Source organism: Stigmatopora argus, chromosome 7 (genome assembly GCF_051989625.1).
Source record: "Stigmatopora argus isolate UIUO_Sarg chromosome 7, RoL_Sarg_1.0, whole genome shotgun sequence".
NCBI classification, from domain to species: Eukaryota; Metazoa; Chordata; class Actinopteri; order Syngnathiformes; family Syngnathidae; genus Stigmatopora; species Stigmatopora argus.
The window spans coordinates 17,691,442-17,716,784 of record NC_135393.1 but is presented as its reverse complement, the minus strand read 5'-3'; the positions used below and the strand labels follow the sequence as shown (position 1 = coordinate 17,716,784).

At 41.8% G+C, this 25,343-nt stretch overlaps 2 protein-coding genes across 7 annotated transcripts; one reads left to right on the top strand and one right to left on the bottom strand.

The window, feature by feature from the left end:
- Nucleotides 1-1,601: 1,601 nt before the first annotated feature.
- On the bottom strand, nucleotides 1,602-11,284 carry usp38 (ubiquitin specific peptidase 38). Its single transcript, XM_077605930.1, has 12 exons — nucleotides 11,125-11,284; nucleotides 10,203-10,388; nucleotides 8,656-9,160; nucleotides 7,535-7,670; nucleotides 7,318-7,447; nucleotides 6,474-6,575; nucleotides 6,232-6,390; nucleotides 4,943-5,136; nucleotides 4,763-4,856; nucleotides 4,592-4,698; nucleotides 2,477-3,668; nucleotides 1,602-2,149 (listed from the first exon to the last, which is right to left on the bottom strand). The coding sequence occupies exons 2-12, from the start codon at nucleotides 10,377-10,379 to the stop codon at nucleotides 1,982-1,984; spliced, it is 2,964 nt and encodes a 987-aa protein (XP_077462056.1). The 5' UTR covers nucleotides 10,380-10,388; nucleotides 11,125-11,284; the 3' UTR covers nucleotides 1,602-1,981.
- Nucleotides 11,271-24,792, top strand: uso1 (USO1 vesicle transport factor). 6 transcript variants are annotated; one of them, XM_077605929.1, is made up of 27 exons: nucleotides 11,271-11,298; nucleotides 12,198-12,308; nucleotides 12,836-12,922; nucleotides 13,002-13,066; nucleotides 13,136-13,212; nucleotides 13,378-13,389; nucleotides 13,588-13,688; nucleotides 13,748-13,850; nucleotides 13,916-13,971; nucleotides 14,791-14,911; nucleotides 14,980-15,158; nucleotides 15,239-15,379; nucleotides 15,460-15,548; nucleotides 16,184-16,338; nucleotides 16,416-16,621; nucleotides 17,594-17,614; nucleotides 18,886-18,996; nucleotides 19,691-19,809; nucleotides 19,881-20,062; nucleotides 20,735-20,856; nucleotides 21,408-21,546; nucleotides 21,622-21,791; nucleotides 22,463-22,528; nucleotides 22,605-22,703; nucleotides 23,314-23,418; nucleotides 23,516-23,731; nucleotides 23,800-24,188. In XM_077605929.1, exons 2-27 carry the CDS (start codon nucleotides 12,243-12,245, stop codon nucleotides 23,863-23,865), a joined length of 2,874 nt encoding a protein of 957 aa, XP_077462055.1. In that variant the 5' UTR covers nucleotides 11,271-11,298; nucleotides 12,198-12,242; the 3' UTR covers nucleotides 23,866-24,188. The 6 variants fall into 6 exon arrangements, with proteins under 6 accessions (XP_077462055.1, XP_077462054.1, XP_077462050.1 ...); XM_077605928.1 differs by lacking the exon at nucleotides 11,271-11,298 and adding an exon at nucleotides 11,534-11,591; XM_077605924.1 differs by lacking the exon at nucleotides 11,271-11,298 and adding an exon at nucleotides 24,252-24,792 and having other exon boundaries at nucleotides 23,800-23,914.
- The last annotated feature ends 551 nt before the right edge of the window (nucleotides 24,793-25,343 follow it).

The following is a 25,343-nucleotide window of genomic DNA, read 5'->3' as shown; positions in this document are numbered from 1 at the left end:
TTGTGCAGCTAGCTCCAGATACAGTTTGGTAGCTCTGGCTAATCACTAGCCTCATAGTTGGTGAAAGCGATGACGTATCCCTCCGCCTGCAACAAGGCAATGACGTATCCCTCCGCCTGCAACAAAGCAATGACGTATCACTACGCCCGCGACAATACCAACTCGAAATCTGATTGGTTAAAGCAATAGTCTTATCAACGCATGTTTAAAGCAGCAGAGCCTGCAGAACTGATTGTGAAGGCTTTGAGGCAGATTTCTGAGCCTGGCAACAAATAATGGCTGAAATGTGATTAGTTAAATGCTTTAATATGAAAACACATCTGGAAGTAGTGCAACCAGGGGCAATGAAAGGGGGCTAACAGACAATTTTGAATTATTTAATAAGTATTCATGGACAAAATATAATATATGATTCAGATATTTCTTAGGCCAGCAGAGAAGGCCTTGAAGGCCCTGACAGCTCGCCACTGCCCCCACTTAATAAACCCCCTATTTAATATACCCCCATTTAATATACCCCCATTTAATATACCCCCATTTAATATACCCCCATTTAATATACCCCCATTTAATATATGAAATGATTTTTGCTTTTTTGAGCCTCCCGTTTATGCGCCATTTAATATACCCCCCATTTAATATACCAGCCCCCTTTAATATACCACCTCCCTTTAATATGCCCCCCTTTAATATGCCCCCCTTTAATATGCCCCCCGTTTAATATGCCCCCCCTTTAAAATGCCCCCCGTTTAATATGCCCCCGTTTAATATGCCCCCCGTTTAAAATGCCCGTTTAATATGCCCCCCCTTTAATATGCCCCCCGTTTAATATGCCCCCCGTTTAATATGCCCCCGTTTAATATGCCCCCCGTTTAATATGCCCCCGTTTAATATGACCCCCCTTTTAATATGGACCCACGTTTAATATACCCCCCCATTTAATATAATATATATAAAAAAGAAATAAATATCACATAGGCTTTCTTAAATTAAGATTTTTTTGTACTCATTTACAATAAAAAATATCCAATAATATAATATAATACCCCCTTTATTATGACCCCTCTTTAATATGCCCCCCTTTAATATGCCCCCGTTTAATATGAACCCCCATTTAATATACCCCCGTTTAATATACCCCCCATTTAATATAATATATTTAAATAAATAAATAATAATAATGTAATAAATATCACATAGGTTTTCTTAAATTAAGATTTTTTTGTACTCATTTACAATAAAAAATAACCAATAATAAATATAGTATAATATAATATAATACCCCCCCTTTAATATGCCCAAATAAATACCAATCAACCAACACCCAGAAAAATAGTCTAAAGACCAGTGTCATCATTAGCAAATGAATGTTCTATATGCAAACACGGCTATTACGTCTCCCATAATAACGGCTGCAGACGGAATTATTTCAGTGGCGCAGGGCAGATTTTCATATGCTTGAATTTTAAGACATTAATAAATTATTTCCTTATTTTTCTCAGAAAGCCAATTAATTTTGTAAGTAGAGATACGCGCATATCTAAATCGTCATGTACACCTCACCTGGTTCTTCAAAACAGACGTTACCTGTAACGCTGACATATCATAGAAAAAAAATGGCATTTATTGCATATATTTTATGAATTACAATTATGAAATGCCCAAGAACCCCAGCAGTCCTTCAGAACAAAAAGCACCACACCAAAGAAAGGTCCAAAAAGCATGCACGTAAGAAGCGGAATCAGCGACTGATCACGTTTCGGCGCCATTGACGTCCAATCCGTTGGAACATCGGTCGTCATTGGATTGACGGAACGTACATTTCACCGCAAAATAAAATCCCAATAAATTAGAAAGGTTAGAACCTTCTAAAAACTCTGTCCTTTTATCACTCCGGCATCCTTAAAAGCGACATTTGTCTTTCACCGACGTCGCCGTTCACAAAGACGGCAGTTCTGCTCAGGCGTGCTTTTTAACCATCTTAGAAGACCAGTCTACTGATAGTGTTGAAGCCCCCGCCCCCTCCGCCTCCCCCTCCGGACGGACCGCAACTCCCAGGCGGGTTGTTGTCATCCGAGCCGTCGGGCCTAAAGGAGCAGGAAGACGACGGGGCCTGCAGGGCCTGAGTCCGAGCGTTCAGTTCTTGTTCCTGCGAAGAAAAAAAACAGCGTCAGAATGCTTGGCAGCGTACCCGCAGTTCCCTCTAGCGGCGACTCGTGAAATTGCTCTCTCCGAGCGACTTATTTCAAAGCTAAAGGTGCAAATTGATGGGATTTTACAGCCTAACTAGCATTACACTTATTCAAATTACCAAGTATGTGCTCATAGAACATGGCTGAACATTTAAAAGATTAGTTTCCGAATGAGAGCATTTTCACGGCTAAATGCCAACTTGTTCCGCGACAGAATGAGCGTTAAAGATGAAAATGAATAAATCAAAAATAAAGCTTTTTTTTTTTACCGGATACGGTCGTACCTGCAGATAGAGCTTGTTGTCCTTGATAATGGCGTCCAGTAGTTCTTTCTGCAGCGGCGGCTCCGCGCTCTGCCCGCTCCCGTTGGCCGCCGCCGAGCCAGTGACGGCGTCCCGGCCCGCCGCTTCCTGTTTCCTGTACATGAGCACGTAGGCCGTGTCCTTGGGGAAGCGGCTGGTGATGTTCTGCACCGATTGGAAGGAGGCGAACGTCACCCTGCTGTCGTTGAACAGCAGCCAGTCGTCGGCGACGGCGGGGGCGGCGCTGGGGTCCTCTCGGACTCGCTCCCCTCGGCCGGAGCCGTCCTTTTGGTCGTCGGCGTCGCCCTCGGCCGCGCGGTCGCGACCGTACGAGTAGTAATGTCCGCTCTCGGACGACACGCCCGAGTGCATGACCACGGAGCCCAGGACGTAAACCACCGACTGGACTTCCTCGTCTTGACGGGAGGGTTTCAGCTTCTTGGCCAGGTTCTCGCTGCTCTCCGCCGGCTCCGACGGGGGCGGGGACGCCGGAGCGGGCGGGGCGGCGGGCGGCGAGGGCGCCGCCGGCCGCTGGACGGGCAGACGCAGGCGTGGCGGGATGGTGACGTTGTCCAGGATCTTGCGGCGCACGTGACACTTGGCGTCGTAGGCGAAGCGGAGCAGCGTCAGGATCAGGTACTCGGGCGCCGCCGTCACCTTGAGGGTCCGCTCCGCCCGCCGTAGACCGCCGCATTTGCCGCAGAAATACGCGTTGTCCCGGTCTAGGATCTCGGGAGCCAGGAAGTAGTCCACCAGGTCCGGCACGGACAAAGGTGGCTCCTCCCTCTCCGCCGCCAGCGCCGTTGTGCTCGCTTGCTCTTCGCTCGCCGACGCGGGGGTTTCGCCGCCGCCGCCGTTGACGGAACCCTGGAGTGGCGCTTTGACCTCTCCGGATTTGTCGTCGTCCCGCGAGGGGCAGAAGGCCAGCGATAGGTCGGTGAAAGGCTCCTCCTTCTCGGAGACGCCGTCGCAGTGCGTGCAACGGACGCCCGTCACCAGCTTGCCTCCGAACGTCCTTTCGATGAGGGTCCGCCTGTCGTCGGATTTGGGCGAGGGAGCTCCGCCCACGTCGGGGGGCGCGGGAGCCGCGGCGTCTCGGCCGAGCGAGTCGACCACGTCGACGCTGGACACGGCCGATTCCAAAACCTGAATGGTTTTCTCCTCTTCGTGTAACCTTGGGAGCGGAAGGAAAAAAAAAACATTGCTAAATTCGGAGGAGTCAGAGTTGTCATGGTTACGCTTTCTTTCGGAATGCAACTCAGCGGCTATCATAGGAAACAACAACTTTTTTTTGATAAACGATTCTTTAGAGCAGTGGTCCCCAACTACCGGCCCTCCGGCTTGAAATGAGAATAATAATAATAAATAATTCCCATTATTCTTGGGACGTCTTTTTTTTGCCGTTGTGGATGTCGTCCTTGCACCAGAAAATTTAAAATACGAATGCCAAGACAGTTAAGATGTTCTTATTTATTTTTGAATTGCTTTTTTTGTGTCTTTTCATCAAAAAAACGAATTACAGTGAATATTAATTGTATTTATTTTGCAAACTTTTTTTTAGGGACGACACAACGACAAGGTAGGCCAAACCAAGCCCCGCCCCTGGAGTTCGAACGCTATTTTTAAGGTTCTAGCGTCTAATCCACAGGTGTCAAAGTGGCGGCCCGGGGGCCAAATCTGGCCCGCCGCATCATTTTGTGTGGCCCGGGAAAGTAATTCATGAGTGCCGACTTTCTGTTTCAGGATCAAATTAAAATGAAGAGTATAGATGTATATTACATTTCCTGATTTTCCCCCTTTTAAATCAATCATTGTCATTTTTTAATCCATTTTTTCTGTATTTTTAGTTCAAAAATCATTTTGTAAAATAAAAATATATATTTAAAAAAAGCTAAAATAAACATTGTTTTAAATCTATAAAAAAACCTGAATATTCAGGGCTTTTAATCCAGTTCTTTTAATCCATTTATTTAAAAAAATCTAAATATAATATCTAAAATGGTCCGGCCCACATGAAATGGAGTTGACGTTAACGCGGCCTGCGAACCAACCCGAGTCTGACACCCTTGTAATCTAGCCTCTAATCTCACATCATACCTGTCTAAGAGAAAGCGCAGGTATTCCGAGCAGTCCTGCTGAGAACCGGAGTTGAACCACGTCGGCCGCGACACCTCCAAAAAGTTCCTGGGCGCGTAGGCCGCCCTCTACGGGAAGGAACAAAGACATCAACGCCACGCTTTGGCGCCCTGTCGACGGTCCGATGCCAACCTGAGTGTGCGCCAGGAAAGCGAAAAGCATCTGTAGCTTCTTCATTAACGTGCCGGAACCGTTGAGGCGCAGTGACAAGACGTGGCGTCTGAAACTAGAGAAAGGCGCGTTGGATTCCGAGTTCCGGACGAGAACCGCGAACCGCTTTTTCGCCCCGTGGTCGTACCCCTGGCGACTCACTCCGTGGCCATGAAGAGCGTCTGCAAGATGCTGTTCATGTAGCAGGTGTTGCCCAGGTTGACCAAGCCCGTCTTGCCCGTTTCGGACTTGCCGGCCTGCCGCGGCGGGCCCGAGGCGCAAGAGTTGAACTGTGAGGTCCAGGCGCTTTGATTCAGGACTAGCTTGATTTTGTCCTCACTCGGTTTGGGAAGGTCCTGCCAAGAACACATGCAAATGTCCTTTAAATTAGCATGAGGCTAACGCCAAAAATAAATATAGCTAATTTATTAGCGTGATGCTAACGCCAAAAATAAATAAAGCTAATTTATTAGCGTGAGGCTAACGCCAAAAATAAATAAAGCTAATTTCTTAGTGTGAGGCTAACGCCAAAAATAAATAAAGCTAACTTATTAGCGTGAGGCTAACGCCAAAAATAAATAAAGCTAATTTATTAGCGTGAGGCTAACGCCAAAAATAAATAAAGCTATTTTTTTAGTGTGAGGCTAACGCCAAAAATAAATAAAGCTAACTTATTAGCGTGAGGCTAACGCCAAAAATAAATAAAGCTAATTTATTAGCGTGAGGCTAACGCCAAAAATAAATAAAGCTAACTTATTAGCGTGAGGCTAACGCCAAAAATAAATAAAGCTAACTTATTAGCGTGAGTGAGGCTAACGCCCAAAATAAATAAAGCTAACTTATTAGCGTGAGTGAGGCTAACGCCAAAAATAAATAAAGCTAACTTATTAGCGTGAGTGAGGCTAACGGCAAAAATATATAAAGCTCACTTATTAGCATGAGGCTAACGCCAAAAATAAATATAGCTAACTTATTAGCGTGAGGCTAACGCCAAAAATAAATAAAGGTAACTTATTAGCGTGAGGCTAACACCAAAAATAAATAAAGCTAACTTGTTAGCGTGAGGCAAAGTGGTTTTTAAAGGAGAAAAATGACTTTCAAAGATGAATATAATTTCTGGGGGAAACAAATTAGAAAACGATTACTGTCAAGAGAAAAATAAATCAAGGAATAAACATTGAACTGTCAGACGTTAATTTAATTAATGAGAAAAAAATTAAATATATAGTATGCATTATCATTTTTTTAAATGATTTCCTTTTTAGAACAATCCCACTACTACTTTTAACCTGATAAAATATCAAAACTTCTATATTTTATATTGGCCTTAATTCTTCCCAGTTTTGTATCGTGTGCCTCTCAGTCCAAATGGATTGGTCGTCAATCAATGTCAAATGTAGCCAATGAGTGGAGGAAAGCTCATGATGAAGCCAATCGCGGTCCTCGTTTACCTTGACGGCTTCCAAAATGTGGTCGTAGAGGTCCGGGAAACCCGAGTACTGGTACATCATGCAGTGGACCAGCTCGGTGAACTGGAACAGGAAGGCTTTACTGGTGGCGAGCTTGTCGGCCTGCAGCGAGCGCACCAGAGGCACCACGTGCGGAATCACCTGGGAAAGACGACAAAGGAAAGGAGTACGTGATGGATTGGAGAGGGAGGACCGGCGGCCGGGTGGATGGCGGGATTCCTCACCAGATGGAAGGCCTCGGGAGAGTGCTGGAAACTCAGGAGCATGTGGGAGAGGACGGCCAGGGCCCCCCCTCGCACGATGGGGTACCAAAGACGGTTGAACACCTGTGAGAAAAATCAAAGATGGCGGCGGTGAATGGATGGACGCTGACCATTTAGCTAAACAAAAAATGACTACATTAAAAAGGCGCTCGTTCCGTTTTAAATGTATATTTTGTTTATTTAATTATTTTTTTTAAATCTTAAAAATTAAATGACGAGACAAATTAGTTTGAATAATCCAAGTCAAAATGTGAATTTCAATCTAACTAGTATTTACAATATTTTTTCAATGACGTTTAATTTTAGATTTGTTTTTAGCATATTATATTACAACGGAATTTGCAAAAAAATATCTATATCTTGGAAAAGTTGACTCATTATGAAAATAAACTTTTCTATGATATTCTTATGTTTTGTGCATTTTTGGAACACACTAAGGAAATAATTTTTCTTATTATTTTTGGACATTCAATTTCTAAGGCAGGGTCTGTACACTAATTATCAGATAAAACAATTGATTAAAGGTAGTATTGATATAAAACCAAGGTGAAATGGGAACTATGAATGACATTTTTCTTATTTTGATTAGAAAATCTGGCCTCATTCCATTCAAATAATACAAGTCGAAAGTGAACACAATTCATTGGTGTCTTCCACACTCAAAATAAATTTGAATTGGAACAATGATTGTTTTATCATTATTATTATAGTAACGGAGACCGACATATAAAAGTCAAAACTACATGGGAGGATATCTTTTGAAATAAATAATAATAAAGGAATGGGAGCGTATTTTGGGACCTACCAGTTCAATTTTGAGCAAAGTGACGTCAATCAGAATGGTGAACTTGTGAACTGCGGCCAGTCCTTTGAGCAGAGCAATGACCCAGGTGTCCACGTGCTGGGCCAGAGGCCACGACAGCCAGTCGATCATCCTAAAAAAACACGGGACCCCAACCAACGCGTGTAGCCTCCGTGGCCCGATATCTCGACGTCGTCGTCGTCGTTCGACGTGCACTCACCTGCACAGCGCTTTGGTCATGTTGGCGTCTTTGACGTTCTGGTCGGTGGTGAGGCTCTTAATGAGGATGGTGATCATCTGGACCGGAATGTGCTGAACCAGACTGGCCAAGGCGATGGAAGGCTCGAAGGATGGGTCTGAGGAAGGGGCCAGACAAAAAAAAAATACATAAAAACGGGTCACCGTGACGAAAAATGGGCGTTTTAAATATATATATGTATATATATATATGTATATGTATATGTATATGTATATGTATATGTATATGTATATGTATATGTATATGTATATGTATATGTATATGTATATGTATATGTATATGTATATGTATATGTATATGTATATGTATATGTATATGTATATGTATATGTATATGTATATGTATATGTATATGTATATGTATATGTATATATATATATATATATATATATATATATATATATATATATATATATATATATATATATATATATATATATATATATATATTAGGGATGGCCCAAAATCAAAAATCGAGTTAGATCGTGTCATTTTCAGTGGATCGGAATCGTTTAAACAAGATCGTGTGTGTGTGTGTTTTATGTATTAGTTTACATTTTTAGGTTTTAACTCATTAGCTGCCAAATGAATTTGACCGTAAAAAAAAAAATCACAATTAAATATACTACATTTATGGCATTGGGGGACCAAGTTCATTTACTGTATAAGTTTATTTATGGATTTGTTTTAAACAACTTTTGGGATTCACAACTTAAAAGAAGGGGATTTGTGATTATTATAACTACCTTTTTTTCCTTCAGTGCTGAGTCCTAGTAACAAGAGTGGCTTTCGTTACAGGTTTCAGCGTGGATTTTCACATTTTTATGAACTTAAAAAAATATATAAAAATAAATAAATGATTAATAGCGGGGAAAAAAATCACAAAGTAGTGAATTCGCGATAATCGAGGGAAGACTGTAGTACTTTTCTGGGTATCAGATCGGGACTCATTATCGTCAGATTCTTACATCAGCCGACTCGGACTCGAAGTCCCACGCAAAAATATGCGATGGACACATCCCGAGTATTTATTTTGAAGTCCAAAAAAATGAAGCCACCTGGTCAGGAGACTTGGTTTGTTACCTGTGGAAGATATGATGGCAAAGACCTCCTGCAAGGAAGGCAGCAGCGCCGCCGGCTCGGCCTTCCAGATGTTCTGCAGCAAGGTCGCCACCTTGCTGACGTGGGCCACGTACTCGCCCAGCTCCTGCTCCTGACTGGTCAGGCAGTGGAAGTAGCCGATAGTCCTGACCAGCTGCTGGCAAAAGAGGATGCCGGCCTTGTCCCTGGGGACGCACTGCACAAAGTCGGACAGCAGGGCGGCCAGGCGGGCGCACAGTGCCGGGCCGGGCCGCTCGCACACCGTCCTCAGCGCTTCCACCTGGACGGCGGCGAACAGCTCCAGCACGGCGGGGCAGCTGATGAGCAGCCGCAGACCGCAGTGGATAAAGTCCACTATGGCCGGGTCTTTGTGATCCAGTTGCTCGTAGCCTTGCTGAAGCAAGGAGAGCACAAAGTCCTTGCTGAAGAACGTCTCAAACTCCGAGCGGTGGTAGCGAGCGTACGCCTCCAGTACCTGGAAGCCCACCTGCGGAGGTCACAGTAAATAAATAAATACATTCACTACAGTATTTTCCGGACTACAAGTCACTCTATTTTTCCAGTCTGGCTGGGCCTAATAAAAAAAGGGCGACTTAGGTACAGTGGTACCTCAACCTACAATCAGCTCTACCTACGACATGCTCGAGGTACGATGACAATTTCGATCGAATAATTCCCCTGAGATACGATCAAAATTTCGAGATGCGACCAAGCCAGGTGGCCATGACATTAGAGGCTGTTTATCATTGTAGCCCACTGTCTTTTTTGCCGCATCTCTTTCGTGTATAACAGATATCTACGAGCACTGAATGATTTATTCAGACAAGTTTCGACCAGGAAACGCACAACGCGCATGAGGGCTTTCTGGGTGTGGAAGTATACTCTAATTTTACTACTATTAAACACCTTTCATTACTATTAAACAACTAGTTATGTGTTACTTTGTTAATAGATGGCGAATTAGAAGAAATAAAACATTTTTTCCAATCCAATATCCTGTTTTTGGTGTTTTTTCAGAGGGTTGGAACAAATTAATTTGTTTTTAGTACATTTCAATGGGAAACGTCCGCTCGAGTTACGAAAAGCTCGACATACGATCTCAGTCCCGGAACGGATTAAGATTGTATGTCGAGGTACCACTGTACATGTTTTCTTTCTCTCTCACAGCCCAATATGTTGTTGTTTATTTACACTATATATTGTAATTATATTATGTTAACAGGTGCCTATTTAGCCAGTTTTTCTGAATTTTAGTAGGGTTACTTGAACATATGTTATTCTTGGTTTCTGTTCAAATGAAGTAAAACGGTCTTCCAAAAATGTGACTTATACTTCAGTGTGACTTTTTTCCTTCAGTGTGACCTTTTCTCTTCATTGTTTTTTTTTTTTTTTGGCCAGCACGACTTATGCTCAGGTGGGACATATAGTCCGAAAAATATGGTCATTGTGAAAATTATCAGTGATTAATTGACGGTAACAGCTTTTGTTGGTGCTGGCCTCACATTCGATTGAGTAAATATTTGTCAAACCTGCTTTTGGAAAGCATCCTCGCCGAGGAGAATGAGGCGAGTGGTGACGGAGAAGAGGGAACGGCATTCCTCCGTCCCGACGTCCTTCTCGGCCGCCTCCACAACCTTCTTCACGATGGCCTTCTTCACTGGAAGCGTGTGAGCGGAGCTGATCAGGCCTTCCAGAATCTTGTCCATGATGGCGGCCTGCGGGTGGAGAAAAGGAAAAATAAGTCAAACATTTACCGACCTTCATTTTCTTGAATGAAAAAGGGAAAATCCAATGTGAGGACTTTGAATTTTTAATTCATTTGATTGATTTACTATTTTTTTTTCTAGCCAAAGCACTTAAAACATGAGTTGTTGTAGATAAGTTTCATTTCAAATTTTGTTTTTACCTTATTGTCATCCTCATTTTATTATTTTTTAAAGTTTCTTATGCCTCGGCTTTAAAGGCTTTGGTTTTGTATCGTATGATAGTGATTTATGTGATGTGAAATTGTACTATGCTGCATTCCACAACGAAGCCAACCATATTAACACGAAATAACATCATTTTAACAATATACACTCTCACAAACACAGTAAAATTAGTTTAGGCGCATTTTTCACACGTATTTTCCACCTTTTTCCTCACTAAGGGAGTCCATCGGTCAAGAGAGCCTCAACGGTAGCCGTAATGCTCATACAATTTCAAGTATAGGTTAAAAAACAAATACAAAAGTCGAACCAGCGCCAGAGCCAAATTCTACTATGCCACGTTAAAGTATTAAAATATAGGTGAATAGACATTTTTTGTTTGTTTGTTTACTTGCGCGGTGTCGCACAAAGCAACTTGAAGGGCCTGACGTTAGCTGTGTGATGTTTATTGTTAGCCACTGACTTAGCAAAAATGCTATTACACCATGTTAGGGGCGAGGGGGCAAAATAAATTCATACATACCCAATATTAACATGTCAGTCGTGGTCAAATTGAAGAGGATATCATTGCTTTAGATGTTAAATCTCATATCGAAGGTACATTTTGGATCGAATCGCTCAACCGGAATCAGCTGATCAACATGGCTGCTACGTCATTTCTCTAACGCCAGCCAAGCGGGAAGGACCTCAAAATCGGGTTTGGTGTTTTCCGCTTTGCCTGTCATTTAAAAATGAAAATTTGTGTAAAAGCTAAATTAGCTTTTGCACAAATTGAATATATTTTGGTTTCCACTCTTCGTGATTCTACAAGTATTATAGTAGTCGTATTGTGGAGAGTGTATTCCATTTTTAATTAATTGGAATGTTTCCAAGTCAGTAAAGTCTAGTGGGCTTTGCGGCCTTGATATCTGTCGCGGCATAAATGTGTCATACTCGCTTATTTAGCGCCAATTTTTTTTCAAAGGAATGTAAAAAACAAGACAGAAGACAGTGGGTGACTTATAATCTTTATTATGTTTGTTCATTATTTTATGTGTATATAGTTTTATTGACGAATATAAAACCCAGAGCTCTTAGCTTGTCAAGGAATATAAGAAAGGTGACGTTAGAGTTGCAGAATTGTAATAATGTATGATAGGCATTTTTAAGAGTGAAATGGGTCATATCTAGTCTGTCTTTGCCAAATTCGACGTGGTTTTACATTTCAAGAACATTTTGATATTAAATGTTGAGAAATTATTGGATTATACATTTTTTTTGCATATCATTATCATTTCTAAGAGCTAACCCAGACTCAAAGCAGGGCTTTGGTTAAAGCTAAACATAACACCTTCATCATGTCTAACTTGTTTAATACACTGGTACAACTCATTTATTGATAATTAGTATATTTATTATAATTTAGTATGAACTACTTTTATTCATACATAATTTTATCCCGGCCCTTTAAATTTACCAGCGACGGGCCACGTATCGCCACGTCTCGCGCATGCGCAGTCTTCTCCCGCAAGGAGTTCCGGGGTCGCTCTGTCACCTCAGAAAAACAAAACAAAACTTAAAACTTGCGTGCACACTTTAGTCATTTTCTTTTTCTAGGGGACTCCGGAGTGCCGTTGTCAACGGAGGGGCCGCTTCCACAAAATGAACTTCTTCAGAGGAGTGATGGGCGGCCAGGCTGTCGGGCCGCAGCCGACTGGAGCGGAGACGGTAGGAAGCTGTCCCCACCTACCAGCCATTAGTTTCGTATTAACTCCCTAATACTCCCAAATTCGTTCATTAAAAGTCCACTTAAGACTTTCTAAAATTATATATGAACTTTACGACTTAGTGTACGAGCTGTCCATCTTTTCACATTTGCTCGGCTGAAGGCTAATAAGCTAATGTTGCTAGCTGGCGTGCTTTCCATTAAATGTTATTAAATGTCTAAACGTTGCAATACAAAGTGCTATTCCAATATACACTTGAATGTTGCTTAAGATATATCTGTTAATGTATTCGAGCAGCTAATTAATTCACTGGCTGACATTGACGGCTATAGACGTCCAATCCGTTTTGAATGGGAGTGGCAAATTAGATGCAGGCACTTCCTATTCAAATTATTGGACGTTTGTCGTTATCAATGGCAGCCATTGAGTAAATGATTATTGTTTTTATTTGCATTAATTTGTTAAAATTGGTTTCTGCACGATACCAAAAATATTTTGCTAATGCTTAATAATTATTCACTGTGGCAGATCCAGAAATTGTGCGACAGGGTTGCCTCATCAACTCTACTGGAAGATCGAAGGGATGCGGTCCGCGCTCTTAAATCCCTTTCTAAGGTACGTTTAAAAAAAAAAATGAAACTGTCATCATTCAAACTAAATTTAAACTAAAAAAAAATACACTTTCTTTTTGCAGAAATATCGAATGGAAGTTGCCACGCAAGCAATGGATCACTTGATCAACATCCTGCAGACAGATAGGCAAGGAAAAATGCATTTTCCCGAAGATTGCAATATTGTTTTTGACATTTTCACTGTAAAATCCAACAGGTCTGACTCCGAAATCCTCGGCTACGCTTTAGACACGCTCTACAACATCATCTGCAATGAAGAGGAAGAAGAGCAAGGTAGTCAACACGTCAACAATCACAAAATGGAAGCTTCACCATTGTCATTTGCTGTTTACGTGGACCGTCGTTTAGTGGACCGTCGTTTAGTGTCCATTGTCCTCTTCTGTCTGTGTTTTAAAAAAAATCATCTCTTTTCTTCTCTTCCATGTCTTAACCTCACAGACGAATCAGAAGGTAAAACCTTTTTACTCTGCATGATTGCCCTCTTCACCCATAATCCTGCAGCCTGAACCTTATTCTATCTGAAAACAATTCATAACTGAGCAACTCCCGATCTATTTACTTTTGCTTTAGTTGAATTTTAGCAGAACTTTTATTCTGTTTGCTTCTGGCAAGACCCACCTGAAATTTCCTCTCTTTTTTGGGGCACAGATGAGACTGCACAGAAGCAGACTGATGACCTGGGTGCTAAATTCACAGAGGCTTTCATCCAGGACCCTGAACACATCACGTTGCTTCTCACCATGCTGGAGGTACTCGGTGGAAAAGCCGAGATTTGGCCTCGTGAGGAGAACATGCGTTATCTTTGCAGGAGTTTGACTTTCACGTACGTTGGCCTGCCGTGAAGCTGCTGACGGCCCTGCTGAGGAACCAGTGCGTCCAGCTGCAGAGCATCATTTTGGTCAGCCCCATGGGTACGTCGGCAATGCGTGGCCAAAGCTGTTTCTACTCTGTGTACAGCTTTTCTTTGCACTCGCAGGCGTCTCCAGATTGATGGACCTGCTGGCCGATTCCAGAGAAGTCATCCGCAACGACGTGAGCGCTTTATAATTTTACATTTAGCATTTTAGCTGCCATAGCGGCAGTGCTACATAACACTCCGATTTTAGCAATGATTGCCACATTGCTATTCTGATTTACAGTATAGTATACAATTTTTGTAATGAATTAAAAATCTAAAGAGAGGAAATTGCTTTTTCTTAGGCTCCAAACGCAGAAAAAGTGATTACCAACAGCTGCTGCTTATTATTATTATTCCTATTATTGTTTTTAAAAACAAGTAAGTAAACCCTCATTCGTTTAAATTTAAATGGAGAAAACTACTTTAGTTCTTAATGAATTAGTATATCTATATTATATTGTTTTTAAAAACAAGTAAGCAAAACCCTCATTTGTTTAAATTTAAATGGAGAAAACTACTTTAGTTAGATCTTAATGAATTACTATATCTATTACATTGTTTTTAAAAACAAGTAAGCAAAACCCTCATTTGTTTAAATTTAAATGGAGAAAAATACTTTAGATATTACTGAATTACTATTTCTATATTATATTGTTTTTAAAAACAAGTAAGCAAAACCCTCATTCGTTTAAATTTAAATGGAGAAAACTACTTTATATTTTAATCAATTACTATATCTATATTATATTGTTTTTAAAAACAAGTAAGCAAACCCTCATTCGTTTAAATTTAAATTGAGAAAACTACATTAGATCATAATGAATTACTATATCTATCTATTACTGTGTATATTAGTTTAATGTGTCTCTTTGATGCAAAAGTACAATCAAAGATGGTGTCATGAGGTGCATAATTTCTTGGTAGGTATTCAAACCAATGTTTCACCCCCACAGGGCTTACTGTTGCTCCAGCAGCTGACCAAAGGCAATGCAGCCATCCAGAAGATTGTGGCCTTTGAAAACGCCTTTGAGCGCCTCCTGGATATCATCACAGAAGAGGGCAGCAGCGACGGAGGTACGAGTGAAACGCTGCTCTATTCCCTCCAAACAAGCGTCACTAAATCAACCGTTTTTGGTGCGCAGGGATCGTGGTGGAGGACTGCCTGCTGCTCTTGCGCAACCTCCTCAAGAACAACAGCTCCAACCAGAACTTTTTCAAGGAGGGCTCCTTCATCCAGCGCATGAAACCGTGGTTCGAGGTCGGCGACGACAACTCGGGATGGTCGGCGCAGAAGGTCACCAACCTCCACCTCATGCTGCAGGTTCCGTACCACGCCCTCGTCGGGTTTTTTGCTATCCATCGTGATAAGCCTCTGGCGTCACATCGATGATGTCATCCCAGCTGGTGCGAGTGATGGTGTCTCCGGTGAACTCTCCGGGAGCGACGGCCAGTTGTCAAAGGTCCATGTACCAGTGCGGCCTGCTGCAGCAGCTGTGCACAATCCTCATGGCCACCGGCGTGCCGGCGGACATCCTCACCGAGGTCGGTTGGCGTCGATAGCGCGCGACGGTGCAAAGTGGGTCTGCCCTGCCTCAAAACGTCTCGTCGCCGCGTTCTTACAGACCATCAACACTGTGTCTGAAGTCATCAGAGGCTCGCAGGTTAATCAGGATTACTTCGCTTCAGTCAACGCGCCATCGAACCCACCCAGGTGAGACATGGAAATTCAACGGCATGATATTCGGGATTAAAATGCTCACGAGAATATAAACCACACCCACCAAATGTGAAGATAAACAATGTTATTGATAACATCGGACAGCTAACAGCGCTAGTCCTAGCATAGAAACCTCGTTGTAATCCGCTGTGGATAATTATCACACAGAATCTACTAAAAAAACTCAGCTTGCAGCATGCTAGCATAGCGGCCTAAGAAAAAAATACATTTATAAACCCTGAAATTTAGTTTTAGGGTTTTGTAGTTGTACTAAGCATCACACAGTGGCCTATTAATATTTTTTTTTTAATCCCAAAGTCCGACAGAAGAATTAGCTTCACCAGCGCTAGCAAACTGAATATTCATTCTATTAAAGTATGTTTAGTCTTCAAAATTACTCAAGTGTGAAACGCCAATATCTGTCATCTGCCATATGTTCACAATTAAGGACAATCGATGTGGATCAATAGTTTAAAAAAATTGTAAAAACAATTATAAGATAATTTAATCAAAATGCAAAAAATATTACAATTTCAATATGCCATTTTGTGATTTCAAAAAAAAAAAAAATTGTATATATATATTTTTTTAATGAAATTGACTGAAATGAATGTCCTCTCATCATTCAGACCCGCCATCGTAGTCCTGCTCATGTCCATGGTCAACGAGCGACAACCCTTCGTGCTCCGCTGCGCCGTGCTCTACTGCTTCCAGTGTTTCCTGTACAAGAATGAAAAAGGCCAAGGGGAGATCGTGGCCACGCTTTTGCCGTCCACCATCGACGGTCAGTCGCACGCATCGCGGCGCGCATCCGGCGAGCGAGCACAATCGTGACACGTGCTCTCGCATGCCTCCCCGCAGCCAACTCCATCTCGGCCGGCCAGCTGCTGTGCGGCGGCCTCTTCTCCACCGACTCCTTGTCCAATTGGTGCGCGGCGGTGGCGCTGGCGCACGCCCTGCAGGACAACTTCACTCAGAAGGAGCAGTTGCTGCGGGTCCAGCTAGCCACCAGTCTGGGGAAGCCTCCGGTCTCCTTGCTGCAGCAGTGCACCAACATCCTCTCCCAGGTAGGCGGGTAGCAATTACCGTATTTTCTCGCATATACGCCGTATTTGTCGCTCAAAAAAACGATGACTGAATCGAGGGTACGGCTTATACGCGCATAAATTAGACTTGACATGCACGAAATGCTATAACGCAAGACAATGCGGCCGATACGGTCATTGATATCAACAGATAAAACGCTTAACAAAATTTATTTTGACATCTATGAATGAAATTCAAGAAAAAAAACTATTTTGCATAAAACGTGGGGGAAAGAAAGAAATGATTAATATACCTAAAAATGAAATAAAAGTAATAAATTACAAATTCTAAAAGGATATCTCATTTTTGTAAATTTTTTTAACAAATTGGAAATTCTAATAATTACAAGAAAAGGGCCATAAAGAATACCAGTCAAATAAAGTAGGATGCCATTTTAAGATAAGTTTAGAAAATAAAACATAAAAGTGTAAAATAAATCTGGAATTAACAAATATGCAATCCAATCAACTGTGCACCCTATTGCTTGCTCAGGGCGCCGCCATCTTACCTAGGAATGACAAACGAGACCACTACGGACACTTCCTGGTTGTACTGCTCGCATGACTTCCTTTTTGAATTTGTTACGTGCAGGCAGCACCATTCAGGAATGTCCAATCCAGCAGACAATCCTTTCGTTTAATACCGTATCTCAAAAATACCACATGCAATAATTTTTAAGATTTTCCCTTCAAAGTAACACATTTGTACTCCCTATTAAAACCACGAATATGGAGGTGAAAATAGGGAATCGGGGGGCGGCTTATACATGAGAAATTGTAAAATTCAACGATTTGAAGGCAATTTTAAGGGTGCGACTTATACGCGAGAAAATACGGTAGTTTGTTTCACTGGTTTAAAGGGGTGCATGGCTCTAAAAATTCAGAGAAGAAACTCTTTGGTGGCTAATCGTTAAGTGCTATTGATTAGAGCAGTGTCACATTGTGATTTTTCAGGGTGATAAGATCAGCCGGCGGGTGAGTAAAGTGCGTGCAACGTGTGCTTGTGTGTCATTTGAGCCTGTTTTGTTTTTCACCTCTAGGCTTGGCTTGTGTAGGATAAAAGTGGGTTTTGAGAGCTTTGTGTCAAGGGGATCTTGGTGGGTAGCAACTTTTGGTTCCGCCTTCTTATCCTGTGGTTTATAATCAGGCCGCACTGGTGCACAATCACCCTTTTTGGTGCTTTTCAGGTACTTTATTCCATGTTTTTAGCCAGGTTGACTTTCAATGGCAGTCAGTGAGTTCATAATAAAATAGATCCATTTTCGCACCTTTTTAATAACATATTGGTGAGGGGTGACTGTTTTTTTTTTTACAATACGATGACATTTGCACGTTCCGAGAATCCAATTGTATGTTGTTTGTCCATAAAGCCATTTTTTTGTTGTTTTATTTTTTGTCCATTGCGTCCGATTTGGAGACTAAGGTGATTTTTTTTTAACTACCATAATAGGTTATGAAATGCTGTAGTTTTTAGTGTGTTGCATGTAGTAGCCAAATGAAATATAAAATGTATTTGATGTTCTATTGGAAAATGGCCCCTCCCACTCCTATGGCAAAATTATGATGTAGCAAAACATGCATGCATTGCTCAACCTAACCTTGTCTTTCTCTTGCTGGTTTTTGTGCTAACTTTGTGAACAGCCTCCTTCACAAAAAAAATATTGGGTGCTCATTTAACTCATTGGCTGCCAGTGGCAATGAAAAATGAGCTTTTAACTGAATTGGAGGTCACTTGAGAGGCAAAGGGTTAAATACTGTGACATGAATAAAAATCTACTTTAGAGTTGGAATTGAGGGCCATAAAAAAATTATTTGATTTATTTTTTCATTTATTTTGTCCAAAATTAGATGCATATAATTATTCCCATTTAAGAACTATTCTAAAATATGTATACCACTCTTTATTTGCCCTAATCAGGGTTTATACAGAATGGTAATATGGAAAAAAAAGGTGCATGAATGCAAACTTTTTGTATGAAAAAAAAAATATATATAACCTGTTTTTAGGACATTATTTGTGAACGTATAAGTTTATTTCTAATGGAAGTACTTCTACAAAGTTTGACAAAAACATCCGATATGACTTTTTTTTCATCAGAGTGAAATCTAGCCATTTATCTCATAATTTTCTGCCATAAATGCCAATTTCATTAACATGCACGCCATCTCCCATGTCTGCTTTTTAATGGAATTTCTTTTTTATTTATTTGTATGACCTTGAAAATGTCTTGCATTGTGTTGGACAGGGCAGTAAAGTCCAAACCAGAGTGGGTCTCCTCATGCTGCTGTGCACGTGGATCAACAACTGCCCCATCGCCGTCACGCACTTTCTACACAACCAGGAAAATGTCCCTTTTGTATCCTCAGAGTGAGCGGCCAGCTCAGACATGGGCAAACTGCGGCCCGTGGGCCATATACGGACCGTTAGGCCTTTTAATCCGGCCCGCCGACGTTGTCCAAATTATTATATATATATTTTTTTATGCGGTCAAAATACAGGAAATCATTGGATGACCTGTATGAGCAATTCTGCCGTCGGTTTTGTGATTTTGGAAAAATTGACAGCTGGTGTCATTTCCTTTCTCACAAGACCCGGAAACGGTTCCACAGGAGTTGCAGTTGGAACTGATTGATCTCCAATGTGACAAGTTCAACTCCCTGAAAGTCTCTGAGTTTTAGGCTTCATTAAGTGCAGCCAAATTTCCAAACATCCAGAAGATGGCACAGAGGATTCTAGTGTTATTTGGCTCTACATATGTGTGAACAGACCTTTTAGTCTGATGAAAACCAAGAAAGCACCCCATAAATCCCAGATGAGTGATGAGTATGTTCATACTTTAGTCCTTTTTTTCCTGTTTATGTTTCATATGTACTGTTAACGGATGCAGTTTTTATATGTATCATATCTTGTGCTGACCCGGCCCGCCTGTCAAATTTTTAAAGTCAATGTGGCCCCCGGGCCGGAAAGATTGCCCAACCCTGGGCCAGCTCCATTTTCAATATTTTCCACGGGGAAAATCCAAAAAAACCTTGACTCTACGGCCGCCGTAGCTGACGGCGCAAATCTCGGAGAACCTGGGCGAGGATGAACGTCTGGTCCAAGGATTGTGCGCCCTGCTGCTGGGTATCTGCATTTACTACAACGACAACTCGCTGGAGAACTACACCAAGTAAGCCCCTCCTATTGGCCCGCTGCCCCCACAGAACCGTTTTTTAACCTATCCCGGCTTCCCCCCGGCAGAGAGAAGTTGAAGCAGCTGATCGAGAAGCGCATCGGCAAGGAGAACTTTGTGGAGAAGCTGGGCTTCGTCACCAAACACGAGTTGTACTCGCGCGCCGCGCAGAAGCCCCAGCCGGTTTTCCCAGCTCCGGACCAGATGCTCTTTGACCACGAGTTTACCAAGCTGGTCAAAGAACTGGAGGGTGAGTACGCGGGGAAACTTTGTGGTGGTTCTGCTTGACGGGCAAATGGTAAAAGTCAACGATTTTTAGGCAGTTTTAAAGGGTGCGGCTAATATGCGAGAAAATACAATAGGTCACAGGTGTCAAAGTGGTGGCCCGGGGGGCAAATCTGGCCCGCACATCATTTTGTGTGGCCCGAGAAAGTAAATCATGAGTCCCGACTTTCTCTTTTAGGATCAAATTCAAAACAAAGAATATAGATGTGTATTATATTTCCTTATTTTCCCTTTTTTAAAAATCAATAATTGCATTTTTTTAATCCAAGTTCAAAAAGCATTTCATCTAAAAATATATATCTAAAAATATTTTCTGTTTTCCACTTTAATGTTGAACATAACTTTAAAAAGACGTTTGCCCCAACTAAGGAAAAAAAAGCTCAAATAAACATTGTTCTAGATCTATGAAAAAAACTGAAGATTTAGGGTTTTTGATCTAGTTCTTTTAATCAGATTTTTAAAAAATATATCTAAAATGGTCTGGCCCACATGAAATCGAGTTGACGTTAATGCGGCCCGCAAACCAACCCGAGTTTGACACCCTTGCAGTAGGTTAACTTTTTTGAATGTGGCCCACCAACCAAACCGAGTTTGTCACCCTTGTTCAAGATGGGATTTGCCACTCGTGTGTTAACAGGGGTGATAACCAAGGCGGTGCACAAGTCCAGTGAAGACGAGAAGAAGGAGGAGGAGGTGAAGAAGTCGCTGGAGCAGCACGACAATATCGTCACACAGTACAAGGAGCTGATAAGGGAGCAGGTAAAAGAACGAGAAATTAAACAAGCCATCACTTTAAGGGTTATCTATCCATTTTGGAGCATCAATAAATAAGAAATATTTTTATTTTTTATATTTTTTGAACAGCATGCTTATATATTACAAGGCTGCGATAAACGGAAAACCTCGAAGTAGGATCACCACCATTATTACTACCACAATACATGTTTTCGCCCCTACACAGAAATACAAGTACAACTATATTATTAAATATAAGCATATCAAAAGACTAATGTATTAATATCTAAATATAACGTATGTATATAAAAATGTAAATACTTTAAATACTACACTCAGTGAAAATACTTCCTCTCCGGTTGATATAAATCCCCCAAAACCGGTTAAAGGGAGTTTTAGTCCAAGTCCTTTGTCTTCTTCTTGCCATTGTCTGCGATATTCGAGGGCTTACTGCAACTGCCCAAAAACTGTTACCTGTTTTTGTTCATTTTCCTGCTGACATTTTTACATACATACCTAAAATTCAAGTACCAATAGTATCCCTTTTTTAACTGATTTCTCACGTTTGCCCCCAGGATGCCAAGATCCAAGAACTAAAGGAGCAGGTGTCCTCCATGACCGCCGATTCCGAACAGATGCAGAGCACTATGGCCCAGCAGCTGAGCCAGATCCAGCAGCACAAGGACCAGTACAACCTCCTCAAACTGAAGCTGGGTGCGTTGGCCGGCTCCAACCGCTCGCGCGACTAACAAAATCGCCCGGACTCACGCTTTCTCCGTCGGCGCGCAGGTAAAGAAAACCCGATCCAGGCCAACAGCACCATGGGAGACGGCACCCACGTCAACGGCGTGCGGTCCGAAGAGGCGTCGCAACTTCGAGAGGAGATGGAAGAGCTGCGCGCTCAACACGCTCTGCTTCAGACGCAGCTTGCTGAAAAAGACACCATCATTGACTCCCTGGTAAGGAGGGTGTAGTCCCGTTTTTTTTCATGTGACGAAGTGGAATATGATTTTTTTTCGACATTTTTCAACAAGAATTTCTCCCGTGCGGCCCCAAAAAGTTCCAAAATCCAAACACGGCGTCTGACACACAACACTCATACGTCCCTAAAATGCTGGTTTGCTATTGGTCGAGTCACTTCAATGCTGGTCTGCTATTGGTCGGCGTCACATTGTCATTAAGACGCTCTGTTGAGAATATTGCATGCTTTATTTACACTTTAATTCTATAACTATAGCAATAATTTCTATTGCCCGCCATTCGACGATTTCGCCTTACGATCCCAAATCTGGAACGGATTCATGTCGTAAACCAGGTGTCCACTGTACAGTAATCCCTCGAATATCGCAGTTAATGTCGACCAAACATGGCTGTGATATTTGAAAAATTGCTAAGCAGAGTCACCCCTATTATAACCTTTTTTTTCTTCAGTGCTGAGTCCTAGTAGCAAAAGTGGCTTCCGCTTACGAGTTTCCGCGTGGATTTTCACATTTTTATGAACTTATTTTTTTTAAATAATTAATAGCGGAAAAAAATCACAAAGTAGTGAAGACACGATAATCGAGGGATTACTGTTTTGAATTTGGGCAAAGGTGGAGGACCATTTTTTATTTTGTGTGTGTTGTCTAAGCGGTCGGACGAGTCACAGCCAAGTGAAGTCGCAGGAAGGGACTTGGGCGACGTGGAACTCCTCAAGGTAAGCGTCATTTAAAATTTGACAATGGTACGCCGTGATTGAGTGGTTTATATGCATGACTCATTGTTGATCGCAGGAGTTGGAGCTTCTCAGGAATCAAGTTCAGTCGCAGACAGCTGAGATCAAGCAGCTGAAAATGGACAATGAGGACTTACTGGGAAGAACTCAAACTGAGGTAAAAGTGGGGAAGTCACTAAAAGTTCGGATGTGCTGTCATTTCATGTCATCTTTATTTGTGAAACCCATTCTATAACGTACCTACTATAATGTATGCAGTTACCTAACAATAGCGTTCATTCGCTTACAACAGGGGTAGGGAACCCATGGCTCGGGAGCCACATGTAGCTCTTTTGATGGTTGCATATGGCTCTGAGCTAAAATATGGAAACCGGTGGTGAGAGAGCCGAGTCCGGAATGCACCAATAGGAACGTCACGTTGGCACTGTGGCATTGACTTTTTTTTTTTTCATTAGCTTCTTCTGCATCTATTCTCTCATTGATATTCATTGATTAGCAACAGCGTAACAATGTTGTCAAACGAATTCAAAGACTTTTTGTACTTTAGAAGTGGTAAAATGACAAAAAAAAAATGGCACATTTTCATGTATTTTGACCATTAAATTGTGAGAATGGCTCTCAAGGAATAACATTTGAAAATAGGAATTGTTTATGGCTCTCTCTTTCAAAAAGGTTCCCGACCCCTGGCTTACAATGTCAAATGGTGGCCATCGAGTTAAATGACCGCAACTCTATTGAGGGTTTTTAACTAAGATGAACCTCCCAAGTCTTTAGGCACCGCCCCCAACGGGGACCCCTCAGCGGACGCCGCCAAGATGGCCGAACTGCAGAGCAGACTAGCGGCTCAGACGTCCGAAACGGAGCGACTGAAAGTGAGTGGAAAATCTCGCCTCGCTTCATAACCCAATCGTTTAAAAAAAAAAAAAAAAGGCCAAAAATGGACTTCCTGGATCTCCGTCCGTCCCTCAGGAGGAAGTCCGGAACCTGACGGAGGGCCAGGCGCAACTGGAGCAGCAGGCGGCCTCGGCCACCAGCTCGGCGGCCATCTTGCAGACGGAGACGGCCAAGTTGGAAACGGAGCTGCAAGATTCCAAAAAAGAGCAGGACGACCTGCTCATGCTGCTGGCCGACCAGGACCAGAAGATCCAAAACCTCAAGAAGAAACTCAAAACCTTCGGAGAGACGGTACGTCACGAGCGCCGTTTCGCCCCTTTTTTCCTCGGCGCATTTTTAAGAGCCCGTCTTCCCGGCAGGTGGACGACGAGGACGAGTTGGACTCTCGGGACCAGACGGATGAAGACGACGAGGACGAGGATTAGAAAACTAGCGCGCCGGCGCGAGGAATCTCGGACTTTGATGAAGAAGCAGGTTGCCACGTTCGTTCATGACAATGCGTACACTTTTTGAGTTATAAACAAGTCATCTCGTAGTTAACACGCTTCAAAACGACAAGAAAAGTTCAGTTGACACGTTTTAAAAAGTAGCATAAATATGGGTTTCTCTGCAATATGCTGCAAAACTGACACAAGATGTAAAAAAAATGACTAATATTTTTGTCATCCAGCGAAACTGTGTAAACATTTATGGAACAACTCGAAAGCAAGACTTATAATTGTTGGTAAATTAAATTTTATGAAATCAATCAGCCCTTGGTTTCGATTTTGATTTACGTTAACGTCACTAATGGGTGTGTCCTTCACTTTAGGTTGCAGTTCCTTTGTTCAACGCTAGAGAGGGACAAACACCTCCCAATGAAAGAAGAGTGCGCCAACCATTGCAGTATGTTCTAAAAATACACCGCCAGGTTGCTTTTTTCCATCTCGACACCACTGACAAAGAAAAAAAGATCTTTGGTACGGTGGCAGTTGTAGAAATTTAGATTTTTATTTATTTAGTGCGACGCACAATAAAGTAGAACATTGTCACATAAGTCATTCATTCGTGCGCAGTAGTACACATCCTGAACTGGTCGCCCTCCAATCACGCCAAAGGTTTGGATTTTTTTTTTACGGGCATGTGGGAGGAAGCTGGAGTACCCGCTCAAAACCCACAAATGCCAAACACAGGAAGGCCTGGTTTTAGAGAGGTGGCTGGCTAAATCCTAAACAAGCTGCCTTCTACGTGTAGTTGACGGGACGACACGCCCAATTAGGGATCTTCATTCATTCGCCCGATCCAATCAAAATGGACTGGACGTCAAGCACTGAAACCTAAGCACGGGCATTAAATTGGACGGCTATCACTGTCAATGGTATGCAATGACTTAAATATATTTGGAAAACAAAAAAATCAACTTACTGGTCCTAACCAGTGTCTATTTTACAATAAAATCCTTTTAATTTCATTGATTCAGTTTTAACTTTATTTGATATGCTGTAATATAAAACATGTTTTTTTTTGTAAATAAATGTATAATAATAATACAATAACCAAAAATAACCACTCCCCAATAAAAGGCTTAATGGTCTTAAGTATTAAAATCATTTTTTTTAATACAAAAAAAACAGGCATTTTTCTCCACAACATGTTTTAAGTCCTAATTGCAAACCTTTTAATCGCTCACTGTTAAAATGATTCTTTAGTTTGATTAATGTAGTATTGCTTTATGTTAGAGTTGTAGTATTTCAAATTGTATGATATTTAAATTGCATTTCGTTCCTTAATCCGAAAGAATTTCCATCTTTTTGTTTTAAAGCACATTTATTTAAAACGGCGAATGAATAATTAATAACAATTATTGTTTGAGTGAACAAAAAAAACAGGAAAAAGGCCTCGCCCAGTTCTTCTCCCCTTCGTC